The sequence below is a fragment of the Apteryx mantelli genome, chromosome 1 (assembly GCF_036417845.1).
Source record: "Apteryx mantelli isolate bAptMan1 chromosome 1, bAptMan1.hap1, whole genome shotgun sequence".
In the NCBI taxonomy this organism is placed as follows: Eukaryota; Metazoa; Chordata; class Aves; order Apterygiformes; family Apterygidae; genus Apteryx; species Apteryx mantelli.
This window is the reverse complement of record NC_089978.1, coordinates 196,766,176-196,782,734: the sequence shown is the minus strand read 5'-3', so window position 1 is coordinate 196,782,734 and position 16,559 is coordinate 196,766,176. Positions and strand designations below refer to the sequence as shown.

General features: G+C 35.5%; 1 protein-coding gene across 2 annotated transcripts in view; it reads left to right on the top strand.

Annotated features, from left to right (window-relative positions):
- FAM3C (FAM3 metabolism regulating signaling molecule C) overlaps positions 1-10,816 on the top strand; it is a 32,682-nt gene extending 21,866 nt beyond the window's left edge. For both annotated transcript variants that reach the window (XM_067315364.1, XM_013956492.2), the window contains exons 6-10: positions 2,802-2,860; positions 4,294-4,344; positions 5,045-5,129; positions 7,701-7,827; positions 8,592-10,816. In XM_067315364.1, the coding sequence (XP_067171465.1) occupies positions 2,802-2,860; positions 4,294-4,344; positions 5,045-5,129; positions 7,701-7,827; positions 8,592-8,681 (412 nt within the window). In that variant the 3' untranslated portion in view covers positions 8,682-10,816. The remainder of the gene's footprint in view (positions 1-2,801; positions 2,861-4,293; positions 4,345-5,044; positions 5,130-7,700; positions 7,828-8,591) is intronic.
- Positions 10,817-16,559: the final 5,743 nt, after the last annotated feature.

Below are 16,559 nucleotides of genomic sequence, written 5' to 3'. Positions count from 1 at the left end.
CTTTGTAATCACAAGACAAGGAAGCAGAAACAAGTTTTTATAATTTGTCACTAATAGATATAACTTAAGTTTTTGCTCTGTATTAAACATAAGGATGATATTTGGTTTACAAGAGTGCATGTAATTCAGGAGATACTTAATTTCTTAATTATTTTTAATTGTTTAGATGTTTTGGAGTGAAATTGGAATTTTGCTGTAGATTGGTTTAGTTAGACTTTGTTCTTCTGTCTTGGAAGGGCATAATCCAAAATAGAGGGGAAAAAATACTGTAATCATCCTCAAAATATTAAAACTCACTGATGCTACTTGATGGATTTGGAAGAAGGGACAATATTGTCATACTTCTTTACAAGTGATTTTTCAATGCAGTTTTTGTTTTATTAGCCATTGCCAGGTTTATGCTGCAGTAACCTTACTGTAGAATCTTTCACCACATTCCTTAATAACTAATACTTTTTTTGTATTGGTATTGCAGTTATTTTTTTATTATCTGAAATCAGTTTTTAAATCAGAAACTAAAGCTCCTAATAAAGGGAAGCAGAGATTATTGCTGAAAAGTAAAATGCATAGTTTTGCTTTGGTTTTTGTAAATACTTCTCTTCTGGTAATAACAGAGCAATAGAAGTTTACAGTATAGAAAAGATTAGGAATTGATCTTAATGGAGAAATCTGAAATATCTTCTGCATAAAATTCTAACCTTTTTTGTGTGTTTATGTGTATAATTACCACAGTACTACATCCTATTTTGACTTGCATCTATCTACAGAGAATTTTGTAGTTAAAATGAAGGAAAGTTCTTATTCTTGGTAAATTAAATGTCCACTAAATTTTATGAGCTAAGGAATGCACTTAGAACTTCACAGCTTTTTTTCATTTATGTTTTCAGTCTTTATTTGCCATGTGTTTCTGTTGCATTAATAGAAAAATATGGAGCTCCTCCAGTGGCTAAAATACTTCTGGAATCCCCTATTAACCAGAAATGAATTTTGCAGTTTAGCAGAAAATTGCCAGTCTTCTGTTTCAAGAGTTATTGAGTTAGGGTTTTATTTTTATTCAGGATTTTTGGCAGATGGTATAACTTGGAAGACTAACAGAAGAATATGGAATCTTTCATCTCTGCTACTTATTTAAAACCTAAGTTATTGTACCAAAAAATACCATCAACTGATAGTCTTTCATGCCCTCTCTGTACTAGTACAAGCTAGTACTGATTCAGCTCCTGAAAGAACGTCTACTGAATTTTCCATTCATGCAAATTTTGGCTCATATCCTCATCCTAGGTGCAAAAGAGGGACGTCAGAGGGAGGAGGATTTTGTCTCACTTCCGTGATAGACTGCTTCTTGTTTCTAGCCCATCGCTAATGAGTTACCATGGGAAAGTTGATGCTGCAGTCCTTCCAAAACATAGCTCCTGAAGAAAGAATGATCCGACTGAATCTGAATGAAAATCATGTGATCACTGCAGAAATGACCTGTATAAAGCTTTAAACGTAACAGTGTACACATCTGCAGCCTTTCCCTAGAGTGAGCTAGGGAAGGTACAGCAATGCTGGTCAGAGTTAGATGCTGGTTAAAGCATCTGCTACAGTGTGTTTTGAAATTGAGACTTGCGCCTATGTGCTGACGTGCTTTCTTGAATCTGAGCTGGATTTCTTCATTATCTTAATAGTTTCAACCCTTACTCCCATTACTCCTTGTTTATGTCAACCCTTTAATGCCTGGCTTCGAAGCATTAATGGCAGGGATATTTGAGGCCTGTGTTGTGGAGGCAGAACAGATTTTCATACAGTACAGTGCTTCATACAGTGCCAGTAAAAAGGGTTGAGGGGGTTTTCAAACCTCTTCTCAGCAGAATGGTACACCCACCTCGGTCCAGGGCAGCACTGCACCCAAACAAGCCTGACATTCCCGTTAGCTCTTTCCCACTCTGAGTTTGGTCAAGTAATCGCTGTTCTAGATTACAGCAGTTTTGTTGGGATGCATAACTGTACTTCAGGATTACATTCAACTTTGGTTTAGATCCCATCAGTGTATTAACTATTTTCCTTGGATTTAGTTTCCTGTGATAGGTGAAAGTAGCTGTCTGCTTTGACTTTTTCCTATATAAGCATGATGCTGCAGTATTCACGTTAAATACTTTGTTTAGGTTACCTTTTAAACTTACTAACACATTTTAGTTCTTCATGTGCTTATGAAAAAAGAGTAAGTCTTGGTTACATGACTGGGCTAGGCCCCTTCAAAAAATATTATGTATGTTTCAGGCTCTTTAACTGAGAAGAATTTTCTTAAATACATTAATAGCACTTTATTTTTAGTGGCATTTTTCATATATGCATACTTCTGAAATAAAGTATGCTAATGGTAAGTCGTAACAGTTTTATGGAGCTGAAATGTTGGTTGAAATTATTAAAATCTTTCTTCTACCTGATATTTTTTTCTATTTATAAAAAAGAACTTAATTCTAATAACTTATGAAAACATAAAAGATGATGAACATTCCAACTGTATAAAATATAAGAGTCTACTTAAAGCTGTGTTATAAGGTGATTAAATGATCAAATGAAATGGATACACCTGGGGATACTTGATCTACTGTTCTCAATTCAGTGGTCCCATGAGGGCACCTAGCTTAGTTCTAGGAGATTTTGTTTCATTTAAGTAATCATGTACGTGTGCTCTTTCAGATATGTATGTCTTACAATTTGATTGTTCCTATTTAAAAATCAAGATATAGAATGAAATATTTCGTATCAGAAGATTGTCCTTTTACAAATAAAACTCTGTGTTTATTTTGTTTCAGTTTAATGAGTGGGGTTAAAAACAATGTTGGCAGAGGAATAAATGTGGCCTTGGTCAATGGTAAGTGATATTTTAAATGATCAGTCTGTCTTCATTTTCAAATCGTTCCTGAAATTCTTTTTAAGCCATGTAAGGTACGATGAAAGGTAAGCAGAAAAGGAGATATTCAGGAGATTTATACTGAGACTGATAACAGATCTTAGTGCTTAAACTTTTTTCTTAGTATAGAGTTAGAAAGTGGGAAAACTCAGTATTTTTTTTTTCTTCTTCTTTTTCTAAAAATTTGTGGTAAAAACAGTAACGTGGAGTGCTGTGATGACTTTGTTTTGGTGATACATCAGATTTTTTTTCTTCTGATGCACATATAAAATGGAAAATGACCACAGATGCATGCTGCTGCTTTTGACCTTGTACATTGTCACCACTAACAAAATTCTGTAGACTAAATTCTTCTCTGACACTGTTTTCAGTGAAACTTAATAACAGATAAAATTTTTAACTACATGGAAATTCTAGCTCGTTATTCCCCAGCTAGAGATCAGTATATTCTGTTAGTCCATATCTACAGATCTAGGCCCTAAATAGGTCTATGGTTATGTAATTGTGTTCACAATTCTGAACTTTCATTAAAAATAAACAAATTTACCAGTACGTCAGCTTGAAAGTTGATGTGTAATGTCTGTACTAGCAGGTTTGTCCTTAATGTGTTAGGAAGCAATTGCTCTGTAGCATTGAGATTGCACTTGTCATTCCACTGGAATATAAATTTATGTTATTTTTGGATCGTACTCAGGTTTACATCATCTAAAGCATGACTTGAACAATACTTATCTAATCCTATTTTGCCCTCATAAATTGCCTCAGTCTGTTCAAACCCAAATTTTCTACCTTCATATTAGATAGCTGCTACTCTTCCTGTTTGTCTTCCAAATGAATGTATGTATTAAAAACAAAACCCTAAATTCCATCAAAAACTAGCATTGTAGACAGTATAGGAACAAAATAAAATACTAATGACATGTTGAATTATCTATTTTCTTTTCCACTTGTTCTCAAAGTTTAAATTAAATCAACTAAGAGTTTCCAGTCGGCAGCAAAACATGCCATGTAATTTTGATCTTCCTTTCTGTGTGGTACTGAAGCTAACCTAAAGCTGTGCTCTCTCTACCTTTTGCAAAAATAACTTAAATAAAAAGTAGATATGTGAAGTGGACTTTCCATATTTGGCTTTTTTGGCTCAGTTTTGGCTTTTTTTTATATTCTACTTGAAGTAAAATCAGAAGTTTGCATCTTCTCTTTTCTCTTGTCTCTTCCTGCACCTTTACAACACCCAGTGGTTCGTGAAAGGAGCAATCTTCATAAAAGTTAACATAGTAATTGATGATTTATATCTCTGAAAGTTTTCAAAAGTGTCATTAAAAGGGAGTTGGGCATGTTATTGGTAAAAATAATTTTTGGCTATTCTGTGACACCAAATATTTATTTTTCTCCAGGTAAAACAGGCGAACCAATAGACACCAAATTCTTTGACATGTGGGGAGGAGGTAGGTGTGGTTAACTTAATATGTTGGAGAGAACAACTAAAATACCTTTTTTGTTTCTGTCGGTCTGTTTGTCTGTCTTTTCCCCCTCTTTGCATAGGCTGCATTTTCTGTGGTGGCTGAAGCTGTTAGTTATGGGAGTGCTTTACCTCTGCTTTGGACTGTGAGGAGAGTACAACTAAAAAGAAACAGTTTATGGGGAGAAGGGACTGATCTGTGTGCAAGAGCATAAACACGCTTGTTCTCCTGAGTAGTTATCCCCCTTGTAGTTGTATCTGCCTGTGCCAAAACAGCACATAAACTATAATAGTAAGGGAGGGTTTTGGTGTTCATAAATCCACTTTATAGATGAGCACATTACTGCATTATTTAATTTTGGTAGCTCTTCTTTCACTGCACTAATTTGGTAATGGGAGTATTTTTCCATTCCAAGCACCAGTAGCTTCAAATTATTACCATCATTTAATTCAAAATAAAAAGAAGTGATTGTTATGTCATTACACAATATACATGAAACTCTTTCTACAAAATGTAAGTGTTCTTTCTCTGGAGCATGTTGTCTTTTTCTCACTTAGGATCTTTTTATAAATTTATACTTATTAATTTAGAGACATTCCTTAAAATAATATTTAATAGACATTGCGGATGTCTGAATATGGCATGGTTGCTCATTATTAAACAATTCTTTGTTCTCTCTTTTCAGATGTGGCACCATTTATTGAATTCCTGAAGTCCATCCAGGATGGAACCATAGTGTTAATGGGAACATATGATGATGGTGCCACCAAGTACGTCATTGATTTATACAGTAAATATTGCTTGAACTTTTAAATGCTGTTTTGTACTGAAAAACAGGGTTCTTTAACAATCACTTTCGATAAAGTTTTGCTTTTCCAGTAAGATGGATCTGAAACTATGCTTTCTGTTGATTAATTTTATAATGCTTTTGTGGTTTGGAGAAAACAAGAGGAGCAAACCAAAACTAACCAGGTGTAATGGGTTCTGCATGTACTTAGAGGAATGTTAGGTGTATATTTTTGTGATCCCTCAGGACAAAGAAACAATAAATTACTTATTAAATTAGATGTATTAGCTGAAATGTCTCTCCTGCTATTTGAACATCTAAATAGACTAGAGATTAATAGATTATTAATTTGCAATTGCTATATCAGTAAACATAGGTGGGGTTTTTTATTTATTTATTTATTTATTTTTTAATACACCCCTCTAAGAAAAGCTATTGATGCAAACAAGAAGACAGTGGTAGGGCAAATGGTCAGTCCAGGAGATTGTTTACTGATAGCTACTAAGAATATATTTGGATGTGGTGTATTGTATTTATTTTCTAATTCATACCTTATTCTACTTGGCTTCAAAGACCCTGTAGGTTTGTAGCCATTCTCATAGAATTTGGCCCCACTTTTTTTTTAAATATATACTATGAAGGGTATATTTTTACTATACCTGGTAGTTCATTCTGTCTATGCTAGTAAATTCAGATGTGCCCAGAAATAAAACACAACTGTTAGAATGTGACCTAATGTGAATTTGCTCTGTTCCATCTAGCACCTTCCTCAAAAAGCTCCAGAGGAGAGTTTGGTAGTTAGAACAGTCCAGAGACTGTTCCCATTAGGCCTTGCCTGTAGCCTTCCTGTTCTGAAATCTGAGTTTACTAGCGTGTGTATGGTCTGCCTCATACTTGTTGGCCTCAGTGTTCAGAACCATTCCAGACTGAACCTGTTTAATTTATTAATGTAGACATAAGCCTAAGAACCTCTAGTTCTGTAAGCATTATCTTTCAGCCTGCCTTTTGGTCATGCTTAATAGAAATTAAAATATGTTGCAGAAATTTGTATTGTTATCTACCCTTCACTTAAGTCCTCTTGTCAAAAGGATTTCTTCTCATAGTTGAAAAGTGTAAGATTTTTTTTCTTTTCCTCCATTATCTTGATTTTTTTTTTCAGATGCTCTTTATTTTTTATACCTTTTGTTTTTTTGTCATCCTCATCCTGTCTGCATTTTTTTTTTCCCAGTAGCAGACTGATATAGGACTAGCTTTCCTATGACAAGATCCTAATTTGCAATATGCAGTATTTGCAATAAATGGTTAAAAGTGGCTGTATGCTCACTTCTTTTGGGAGAAGAAAGCAATTTAAAAGCTGGTGTTTTTTATCCCTAAGGCTCGATCTCTGAACTAATATTGTGTCCACTTCTTTTGTTAGTTTTTCTTGCCTCTCTGCTTTTATTCTTTTGATATTTTAAATAAGTACAATTAGTTTGTTTCAATAATCATGTCTTAGCTAATGTTTTTGAAAGGTTGTGTGATAGTTTTGAAAGCTTTCTATGATACAAGCTCAACAGTAAGGTGAGTTTGGCCCATCCATGCTGGCAGCCAGATACTACTGCTCATTGGTGAAAATGAGCAGTAAAGCCTTAACCCTCATCTTTGATGGTGGTAATAAAATCATAAATGGCCAGTGCTTGAAAACAATTACAATTGTGAAGACCCAGGGTGTTTAAAAGAAAAATATTTTTATTTTGAGTTTTTTTAAAAGATATAAGCTGTTCTACATATATAATGTCCTAAAGCTCTGGAAATTTGTGGGAGTGGAGGGTGCAAATAACCCCCAAAGGACTAAAAATAATGTGATCATTTTTGTCATTTTGGTTAGAGTGACTTGTACAACTGTATCTCATTAAGTAGTAACAGTCAGAAGTTGTGTGTATTGTTTAGTAATTGAGCAAAAATAGTAGCTGGCAGAAAGAAATAAAGAACAGCAACTGGAGGTTTTGGAATGATAACTTATCATTCTACAGAATAACTTTTTCTTCCATACTAAAATTATCTTATTTGGACTTACAGGCACCAAACTGCTGTGGGACAGCATTCTGACCCATAGGTTAATTGACCTGAGCAAGCTAGAACCTTTTTAGCGTATTTAGGTCATTCTTTTAACCTGAAAGAGCTTTTATTTTATCTAGGCTTCAGCTTACGTCTGCAAACAGTGTTTACTTTAAAGGTTGATTTTTATTTAGTTTTTTTATTATTTTATTTTTTTAATGTTGCCTGGAGAATTGTTAAAATGACTCAGGTTGTATGCATAAGTTCTCACAGGATATGATCTGTGGCTTTTGTTGGTGTGCTGATAGGTTTGTGTGCTAGTTGATTGAGATTATAATGTTAAAGGGCAGAGATCGTTTAGATCAGGTGACTTACCTGATTTCGAAAGATAGATCTTGCCCAATATTGACTGACTTAAACTGTATTTAATCAGACTAAAGTTGAATGGTGCATTGAACAATGAAAGCTCTAAGAATGTACGTTTTATTTATGTATTTAACTCTCTGTTTTGCTCAAGGCTTAATGAGGAAGCACGGAAACTGATTGCTGAATTGGGAAGCACGTCCATTACTAACCTTGGCTTCAGAGACAACTGGGTCTTCTGTGGTGGAAAAGGAATTAAGACTAAAAGTCCATTTGAACAGGTCTGTGATGCTATAGTTTATTGGAGTTCAACAGCTTACATTATATTAAAATCATAGCCTGTTTTTAAATACCATGAGTTTGTTCAAAACAGGTATCCATTGCAGTAGTGGCACACATTATTAGTGGTGTTATTTTTCAAAAGAATTCCTTGATTAGTCTCTTCCTTTTAAATATGCAAAAAGATCCTTTAGTGATTCCCAGATTAGAGAAATGTTAATGAGATACTAAGATCTATTCATATAACTAGATTATTTATCTTTTTAACAAATCCAATTTAACTAAGAATTCAAAAATGGTTGCCTGAAGTTCAGATTTTAGACACACTAAACCCCTAATTTTCAAAAAAGATGAAAATTCAATATTATTTAATGTTCTTAAAAACTGACTGTTCATTTCAGTGCCTTGTAAACCTAAATTTATCATTCTTTTTTTTTCTAGTGGTTTATGTTCTAAATACAGCTAGTCTTTTTCTTGTTTCTTTTTCTAAGTAAAGGTCCATAACATCTTTTAAAAATGTTTTCCATATTATGGCTTACCTGTTTTTTAGCATACGCTTGTCTGAACAAGCTACATTAATTGGTGAATGCTGAGGGATAGTTGTATTTGATATTTACAAAGCACAAGATATTAATACTGATGTCATCTTTTAACTTGGATGGATTATGGCCATGGATTAATAGAGATGTCTTTTAAAGCAGCTTGTGCAAAAGCAACAGGATAAATGACTTTATATGAATGGTAGATTAATGTTTTCTATTTATAGCATATAAAGAACAACAAGGACACAAACAAATATGAAGGCTGGCCAGAAGTTGTTGAGATGGAAGGCTGCATCCCTCAGAAGCAAGACTAAAACAAAACAAAAGGAAAGAACATGGAAGAAAATGCACTTTCTGCTATTAATAGGGAGAGGGCTATGAAGGAAACTGTACTGTAAATAATATTTTTAAAGCATGCAACCATCTTGTCGGTGTGTGCATGAGCACTGACATTTTGAATATTGCGATTATTTATTGCTAACACACATAGCAATCCTTTTTGTAAATATGTCCAAAAAAAAAAAGAAACATCAAATCATTTCTAAGCAGATTTCCTAAAAGCACAGCTTTTAGTTTGCCTAAAGTAAATAATATCTCTTAGATCAACTGGCTAATAAATTCCATATGCCAATGATAAACAAATAGATCCTGACAGATGTACTATTCTCTAACAGCGTAATGTTGCTGTGAGTATGTAACCTTTGTGGAATATGTAGATTTTAGTGATAAGTTAATAAAGAGCTTTAATTTTTTTTATCCTCTGCCTCTTTAAATGGCAGCATCACTTTTTATTAAAGCTGTTTGGTTATTCTAATAGCAGGTGCTCCAGAAATTTATTTTGCAGTCCCCCACCAAAACCTAGTAATCAATAAAGGAAGAATACATGATACAGAAAATACAGATCTGCCATGAGAAGCACAATATAAATTATTTTTCTTAGGGGAAGAACAAAAGTAAATATATAAATAGTGTACATGATATTTAAAAACAGGTTGGAAGGATTTGTATTTAACTTGGAAATAGTGTTTACTTTATAGAAGAGACTTGGCATGTTAAGCAACAGTGCTATGGCTATCTTGTACAGTTTTTGTACTGCTGCCTAACCATTATTCTACCTACTGCTGGTCAGCAATACTGGCTAGTCACATAACAAACGTGCATAATGGAATGCCTTCCTGTTTTAATTCTAGTATGAGGAATAAATTTCCCATTGCAAAGAGCATATTAGAAAGCAGGCTATCTTCTAGTAAGAGTTGATTCAGGGTATGCAATTATGCATTTTCACCACCTGTGTTACATCTGATATGAACTGAGGTAGTTTGTACTTACAGTGAGATGCTGGAGAAAGCATTATATCTTAGGTTATGTATTGTATGACATTCAAACTTGACTGATGTTATCTTCATTTTCTTTAATGGAAAAAAATGGACCAAGTTGAAGTGGCCTTATTCTTTAGCTTGTATCAGAGCTATCAGAAAATAGAATCCTTTCTATGGAAATTTCTGTTTGTTACGGTAGGGCCAGCGTGAATTTTTGCTGAAACTAAATTAGCATGGTGTAATTGACAGTGTTGGTACTCACTGAGTAAGAACTGACACAGAATTGGGTGTAATCTGTTGGAGCTTTGTTTACATGGTTTTGGTAAAATGTCCAAAAACTTTCACCAAGTACCAGAGGATGAAAGAAACAAAGGATTTTTCAGGAATCACAGTATGAATTGAAAACAGTGCCACTCAAAAATACTATTATTGTCAATGTCTTCTGAGACAAAATTGTTTGCACTAAAACTTCAAGCAATATTGGGAATAATTATTTTGTCACGTAGTTCAAATAAATAACTTGTGATATCAGAGTGAGACTGGATTTTGAGTTGTTCTCTATGATTAACTAGCTTGTTAAATAATGTGGTTTTCCCTCAAATTTAATGTAGAACAGCAATAAATGCACCTTATACAGTGAAACCATTTTTTTGTTTGTTTGTTTAGGAGGAAGTGTCAAAACCATGGAGATATTTTTCATCAAATAAGTTTCCCTTTTTGTTAATTGGAAAATAACTTTTATTTCATAATATTAGGTTATTCTAGAAAACTAACTGTATAAGTCCTAGGATTTTAACATAAGTTATATTTTTATTTTGGTGAATATTCCAGTATTGGTTATGCTGTTGTCCAAAATAGTATTAAAAGAATTTTGAAGATACAGTATTTGACAGGGGCTTAAGAACCATTTGTCTGCATTAATGGTTTCCCTGAACTATTGTCTTCATTCTTTTGATTTTGAATACCAATAACTATGTTTCATCTTTCAAGTCGCAAAGTTCAGATTTCCTCTACAAAATAACTGGAGAGGAAATACAACTAAAACAAGACCTCTTTTAGCCCTAATGAATGTCTTTTAATTTGTACTTTTTTTTTCTTTTGGCAATCTGAATAAAGTAAATACGTTCTGACTCCTTAACCCCTTATTTGTACCTGCCACAACACTTTTTGCAACTGATTTTTAAAGCAATGAAATGATAGTTATATTTTGTAACTGTTCTTAAATCATTTGATTCTTGTCTTTTTTTTTTTTTTTAAGTTTTCTTCCTCTTTCATCATTCAGTGACCTGCTTCTGCGCAACTGCATCATCTCATTGTTATGTTTAATAAGACTCTCTAAATATATAAGACAAACTCATACTGGAGTGGCCATGCAAATGGGGTCTTGTTGCTCTTTGCTTGTCCCTCATCCTGGTCTGTTGACTTGCCACAAGTTCTAGTGATGCCATGTCATCTCTTCTTTAAGTGTGCTATTTACAGCATCTCCCTCTTGAGGTAAACTTTCTGATGCTTACTCTTAAGAAGCAAGACTTTAGTTCTGGTAATCTATGCATGTTTCATTTAAGTTACAAAACCCAAAGATTGCTTACTTCTCCCTCCCTGGTATCTTCCACAGCTGGTGGTAGGGAGTTGTCAGCTGTGAGAGTGAAGATAATTTGTACAGGCAGCTTTATGTGAAAGTACCTGTGTGTGATAAAGATCCAGGATGCATATTTTCCTGCACAAAGTAATGGGAACACTTGTAGCATGTGCCTAGTAAATCTTGGACTTGTCAAGGATAAGGCAATCAAGGAAGGAAAAAGAAAGATGTGGATGATGTTTACCTTAAAAACTATAGCTGTGAGAAGAGAGGGGGAGGATGCAACAAGGATGCAACTTGATCCATCTGAAGATTTCTTCATTGTAAACCACAGCTCTCAATTGCTGTACTAGTGTTGCTTTATGTGGATAATATGATTCTTAAGAAAGAAGCTGAAGGGGTTATCTGCATTGGCATACCTTCTGCATCTTTCCTAGCATCTCTCCTGATTAAACTAACTTTCTTCTTGAAAGACCGGAGGCTTTGACAGCCTTAGTTTCCTGAGTGCTAGTTCAGAAAAAGCTCCCTTTTGCTTGGCATGTTTTGATATCTGGCCTTCCTGTGGCACTTAGTTCCCTCAAGCAGAGATATGACTAGTAAATACTTGATGTATATGTAATGTCTCTTAAACTGTTTGGACTACCTGCAGTACCAAGTTTTCAAGAATGAGTATATTAGTAAAATAAAAGACCTGTACCAGGTGGGGAAATTCAGAAGGGCAAATAAAATAGCAGTGCTGCCAACACGTGTTGATTGCATTTCCTGTGTACAAATGGGAAGGAGAGTAGTCCCTCCCTAAACTGTCTGTGACTAGGGTGGAGCACAGGCTGGAAACAGTTGGGGAACTTTCCCAGCTACCAGAGTATCATGCCAAATTGTAACGTTAAATCCCAGACCTACAGGTCTGGGCCCTAATGAAAATTTCTGTGACTACGCCTGCTCAAAATGTCAGTCTTTTAATAAAATAGATGGCTAATACTAGTCCTTTACTTAGATTGAGACTAAGATGTTGCCCTTCTTCATCCAACCTGCTAATACAGTGAAACAACAGTCTAGGACTGTGGTTCTGTTGGCCTTGCTGGCTTTGGGCCTTGCTGGTTTTGGGCCATGCTTGTTTTGGGCTACTGTCACTACAAAGGAAGACCTGATTGGTGTGAATACCTAGCAAGGGATTTTTTACTACAGAAATCCCTATCTGTTCTACTTCTGTAAAGCCAAGCTAAGGCCATACTGTATCCTAGGCACAAGGGACCTGGCTAGGAAAATTGAAAAGGAAACCTGGAAGGCCAGATGGGAACTTTGAAGCTAAAGCAGGAAGGTGTAAGAAGGCTCTCAGACTGTTATGTGATACCACAAGGTGACAGTAGCTTTTGGCACTGTACCTGAGCTGAGGCCCCTGCTCCTAGGTCTCCAAGGAGTGTGCTTAGCCCCCTCCTGCTGCTGCCTCCCTGGAGGAACAGCTGTGTCTGCATGGGCAAAAAATGAAGAATGGCAGCAGATAAGGTGATCTAATTGAGGGTTTTCAGTGCATTTCTGATTATCTTATCACTGCCCTCAGAACCATACTAGGTTTAAACCATTTCTATTTCTTACTCGCTGCTTCTGTTCCTTTCAGCCTTATGAACATGCTCTAATACATCCTTCATTGAGGCAGCTTAAAAATATATAGATGTATATTTTTCCAACCTGTTTTTAAGCTCTATGAACAAATTACCTAGATGTCTCTTCCTGTTCTCAACTATCCTTGTCAATAGGTTTTGTAATATAACATCCAATTATTCTTTGCTGAAAATTAATTAGTGTTACTTCTCCTGTCTCCAATTCACATTAATAATTGATCACTTTCCTCTTAATTACTAAAAGGCCTTTTTATGTTCTTCCTAGCCCTATCTTTTCCATTCTAGAACATGTAGCCCTTTAATCTTGCTTTTATTCTTTTTACGTCTCTTATTCTTGTAATCATCTGTACCCTCAAAAATGTCTGTTCCCTCCTTAGGGTGTTGGCCGTAGCAGGATACAGCTATAGCCTCACTGATATGAAAACAGGCATTCCTAGCTGAGGAGGGATCATGTCTCCTCTTTGAATTTGATGGATGGCGGCAGAAGGGAGTGCTGTCTTCTGTGGAACGTAGTCTGCAGATGTTTTTTCCTACTGTAGTGCTGCAGCAGTTCCCTCTGGCTAATTATCTTCCTCAACCTTGAATATTTCAACATTGTCTTTATCAGTACAGCGTTATGTTCCCAGATCTAGGCAGCTGAATCATTGCTCCAAACTGGAAAATTTGGTGGATAGTGCCTTGATTTATGGCTTTTATATCTAACCCTTCATAGATACCTCTAAAGCACCTAACACACGTGGCACAATGCAGAAAACTATACCTTGACTTAAGTCTTGTAGTGTATTAGTAAAAAAATAAACATAGCCTGCTTATTATCCTTTGATGTATGTAGGGGAAGGGATCAGTGTAGAGCACTATAATAGTCCAACCACACTGTGCACAATGTAAACTGCACAGAAATCACTCCATCCTCTACAGTAAATTTCTGATCCTTGGCAATATCCCAAAGCAGCCGTTTTAATTTGATTTCTCTTGCAGATCTTGCACTACAATGCAAAAGGTTTACATTGGTTTCTTAGCATTGCAATTATGGAACAATCAGGAAATGGAAAAAAACACTGAACCCAACTAATATTTCAAGGTAATTTAGCTGGACAAAATTGTGTTACTCCAAAAAAAAATTTCATTCAAGAGTAGAATATGGTTCTGTCTTGCCTTAGTGCTGTTTAGTCTTGTGTGACCAAAAGCAAGGAGGGCTTCTTAAAGAGGTTTCTTGCAGTTGTATCACCATAAAATCCTGGATTGATGGAAGAAGTGCCTGCCCTGAAGCACCAATCCTTCTTACTGTACCTATTTTTTTGTTGTTGTTTTCCTGAGAGTTCTCCTATAGTAGTACTTAACATTATGAGAGATCATAAAACTTCTACGGGGAATTGTATCATTGGATAATCCCAAAAGTTTGGTTCTACTTAAATCTCTTACAAATCACTAATATGGATCTATTTCACTAGCTGCTTTGTCTGCAGAACATCTGTCAAACATTCTGTTTAAAAACAAGTAGGCTCTGTGCTCTTTTCTCCTTTTCTTTTTCTTTTTGCCAGCAACCTGGAGTTTTCAATGCACAAGAATTGTAAAACCATAGTTTGACAATGTTCTGACTTTGACAGCACTGCTAGCTCAAGAAGTTACTACTCCTGGTCAACCCACTGGATTCTTATTGCTGTGACCTTGCTCTAATCTGCTGCTCGAAACTGGGCCAAATCTAGTGTTTGTGGAGTATTACTGTGAACCATATCACTAAACTGATCCACAGGCTGGGGTCAGGGCAGGGGACAGGGATGGCGACAACACTTGCAACCAAACTGGCAGGCAAATCCAGCCTACCATGAAACTACAGCCTAAAGCTTCAAAAGTATAAAATTTAATGACTTAGGCCTTTAAGTTTCAGGTAACTTCTATATTTGCTTCCACTGGCACAATCAACAATGACTATCAAGAAATTTTTTTAAAGATCCCAATCCCAAATGAACACATTCAAAACTGGAATTGAATAGTATCTTGATGTTGTGTCCCTCTACATGTTGATTCTGTTAATGATATACAGATCCTCTAAAAACTCGGTATGTTTAGCATCAAAATATTACTTAGAACCTACTGAGACACAATAGGGTCTCAAATTATTTTCTCAGATTTTAGGGCAGATTAGACCATGCAAAAGAATGGGACATTGTTTTAGTTGTCAACCATTTTCATGCTACTGACAGGACACACAATGATCATCCTGTCACAGAAAATGCTGCATTCTTTGTTAACCCATAGGATAGTGTTAAGCTTTTCTAGAGAAAAGAGAAATAGTCATGAAATGTGTCTCATTCTGCCCCAAAACCAAATTTTCAGAGCTCTGGGAAAAATGATTATAGAAGTCTTGCCCAATCAGAAGTTTCAGCTTTTTAATAAAGACATTTTGATGCATAAATAACTTGATATTTAAATAAAATCAAAACTGGACAATATGCTGATGATTTTTGAAGTATTAACAGGGAAAATGTGCAGCTGTTTTAAAGTTAGACTGTATAGTCATAAACATAGCAATGCTGAGACAAAAATGAAATGAACAAACCGAGATAGAGCCTGACCAATTAGTCTATGATGAAGCCATATTTGTGCTTGCAGACTCAGATTCAGTAGAAGGTTTCACAAGATATGTGGCACTATCTTGTAATAAATCCCTGGATCTCTCTCCAAATCAATTAGTGCAATTAAATTACGTGTGTGTGTGTGTGTGTCTTTGTGTCCGTCTGTCTGTCCGCCTGTCTTAACTCTCCTAAAAGCTTCATTTATTACACCTCTTTGCTGAGCAAAGTGACAGCTACCCTCCATCAAAAGCAGTGCATTTGCAATCAGCCCTGGGATCTAGGTTCCAGTCTCGGCCACAAGCAATCCCCACTCAGTGTTATCTGGTATCTGTGAAATGAATTGTAGTACCATGTTCCTATCTCTCATTGCATTTTCAGCCATGCAGAGAGATGGCACAGCAGCCAGAGGATTGATTCTCATTTCATTCTCTGCTGAGTAAACGATCAATTATTTAACAGAACTGTCAGTGGAAGGAATTACACAGTTGTCAATTCAGTGTAACAGCAGACTCTGGGACAGTCATATATATTTTAGCATAAATTATCTATAGCATTCATTTAACTTGGAATTCACAAATATCATTCCCTTCAGGATGAATTTGTCATTTGTGTGGGGAAAAAAAGTGTGTTTGACTTCCAGAAATACAAACCACAGGAGTCCATATATAGGAAATGCAATTTTAGCCAATTGATTATTTTAGTCTTTGCCTGGCCTTTAAAGACAGTACTGGGGTCTACAGCAGGGCTCGTCCGGTAGTCACTATTAGGATGGTTTCCATGTAGTCACAATTGGCGAACCACAGTTTTCAAGCTGCATGAGTTGAGAAACAAATGCAGTGACCAGGTTGCTAAAGCATTAGATTGGTAAGGAGACCTGCCTTTTTTTTTTTTTTAACCTAGGTCTGCCACTGCTTTTGCAAGTGACTTCGAACAAGTCATTTCTCCTCAATTCCAATTATAGTTAGAATAATACTACTACCCTCCTTGGTTATGCTTATTGTATGCATGGGTGTTAAGCCCTATTTCTCAGTTAGATATTGTTAGCTAGCATCTGAGCTATCTATGCACTTGGCCTGTGCTGATTCATTGACAATGAAAA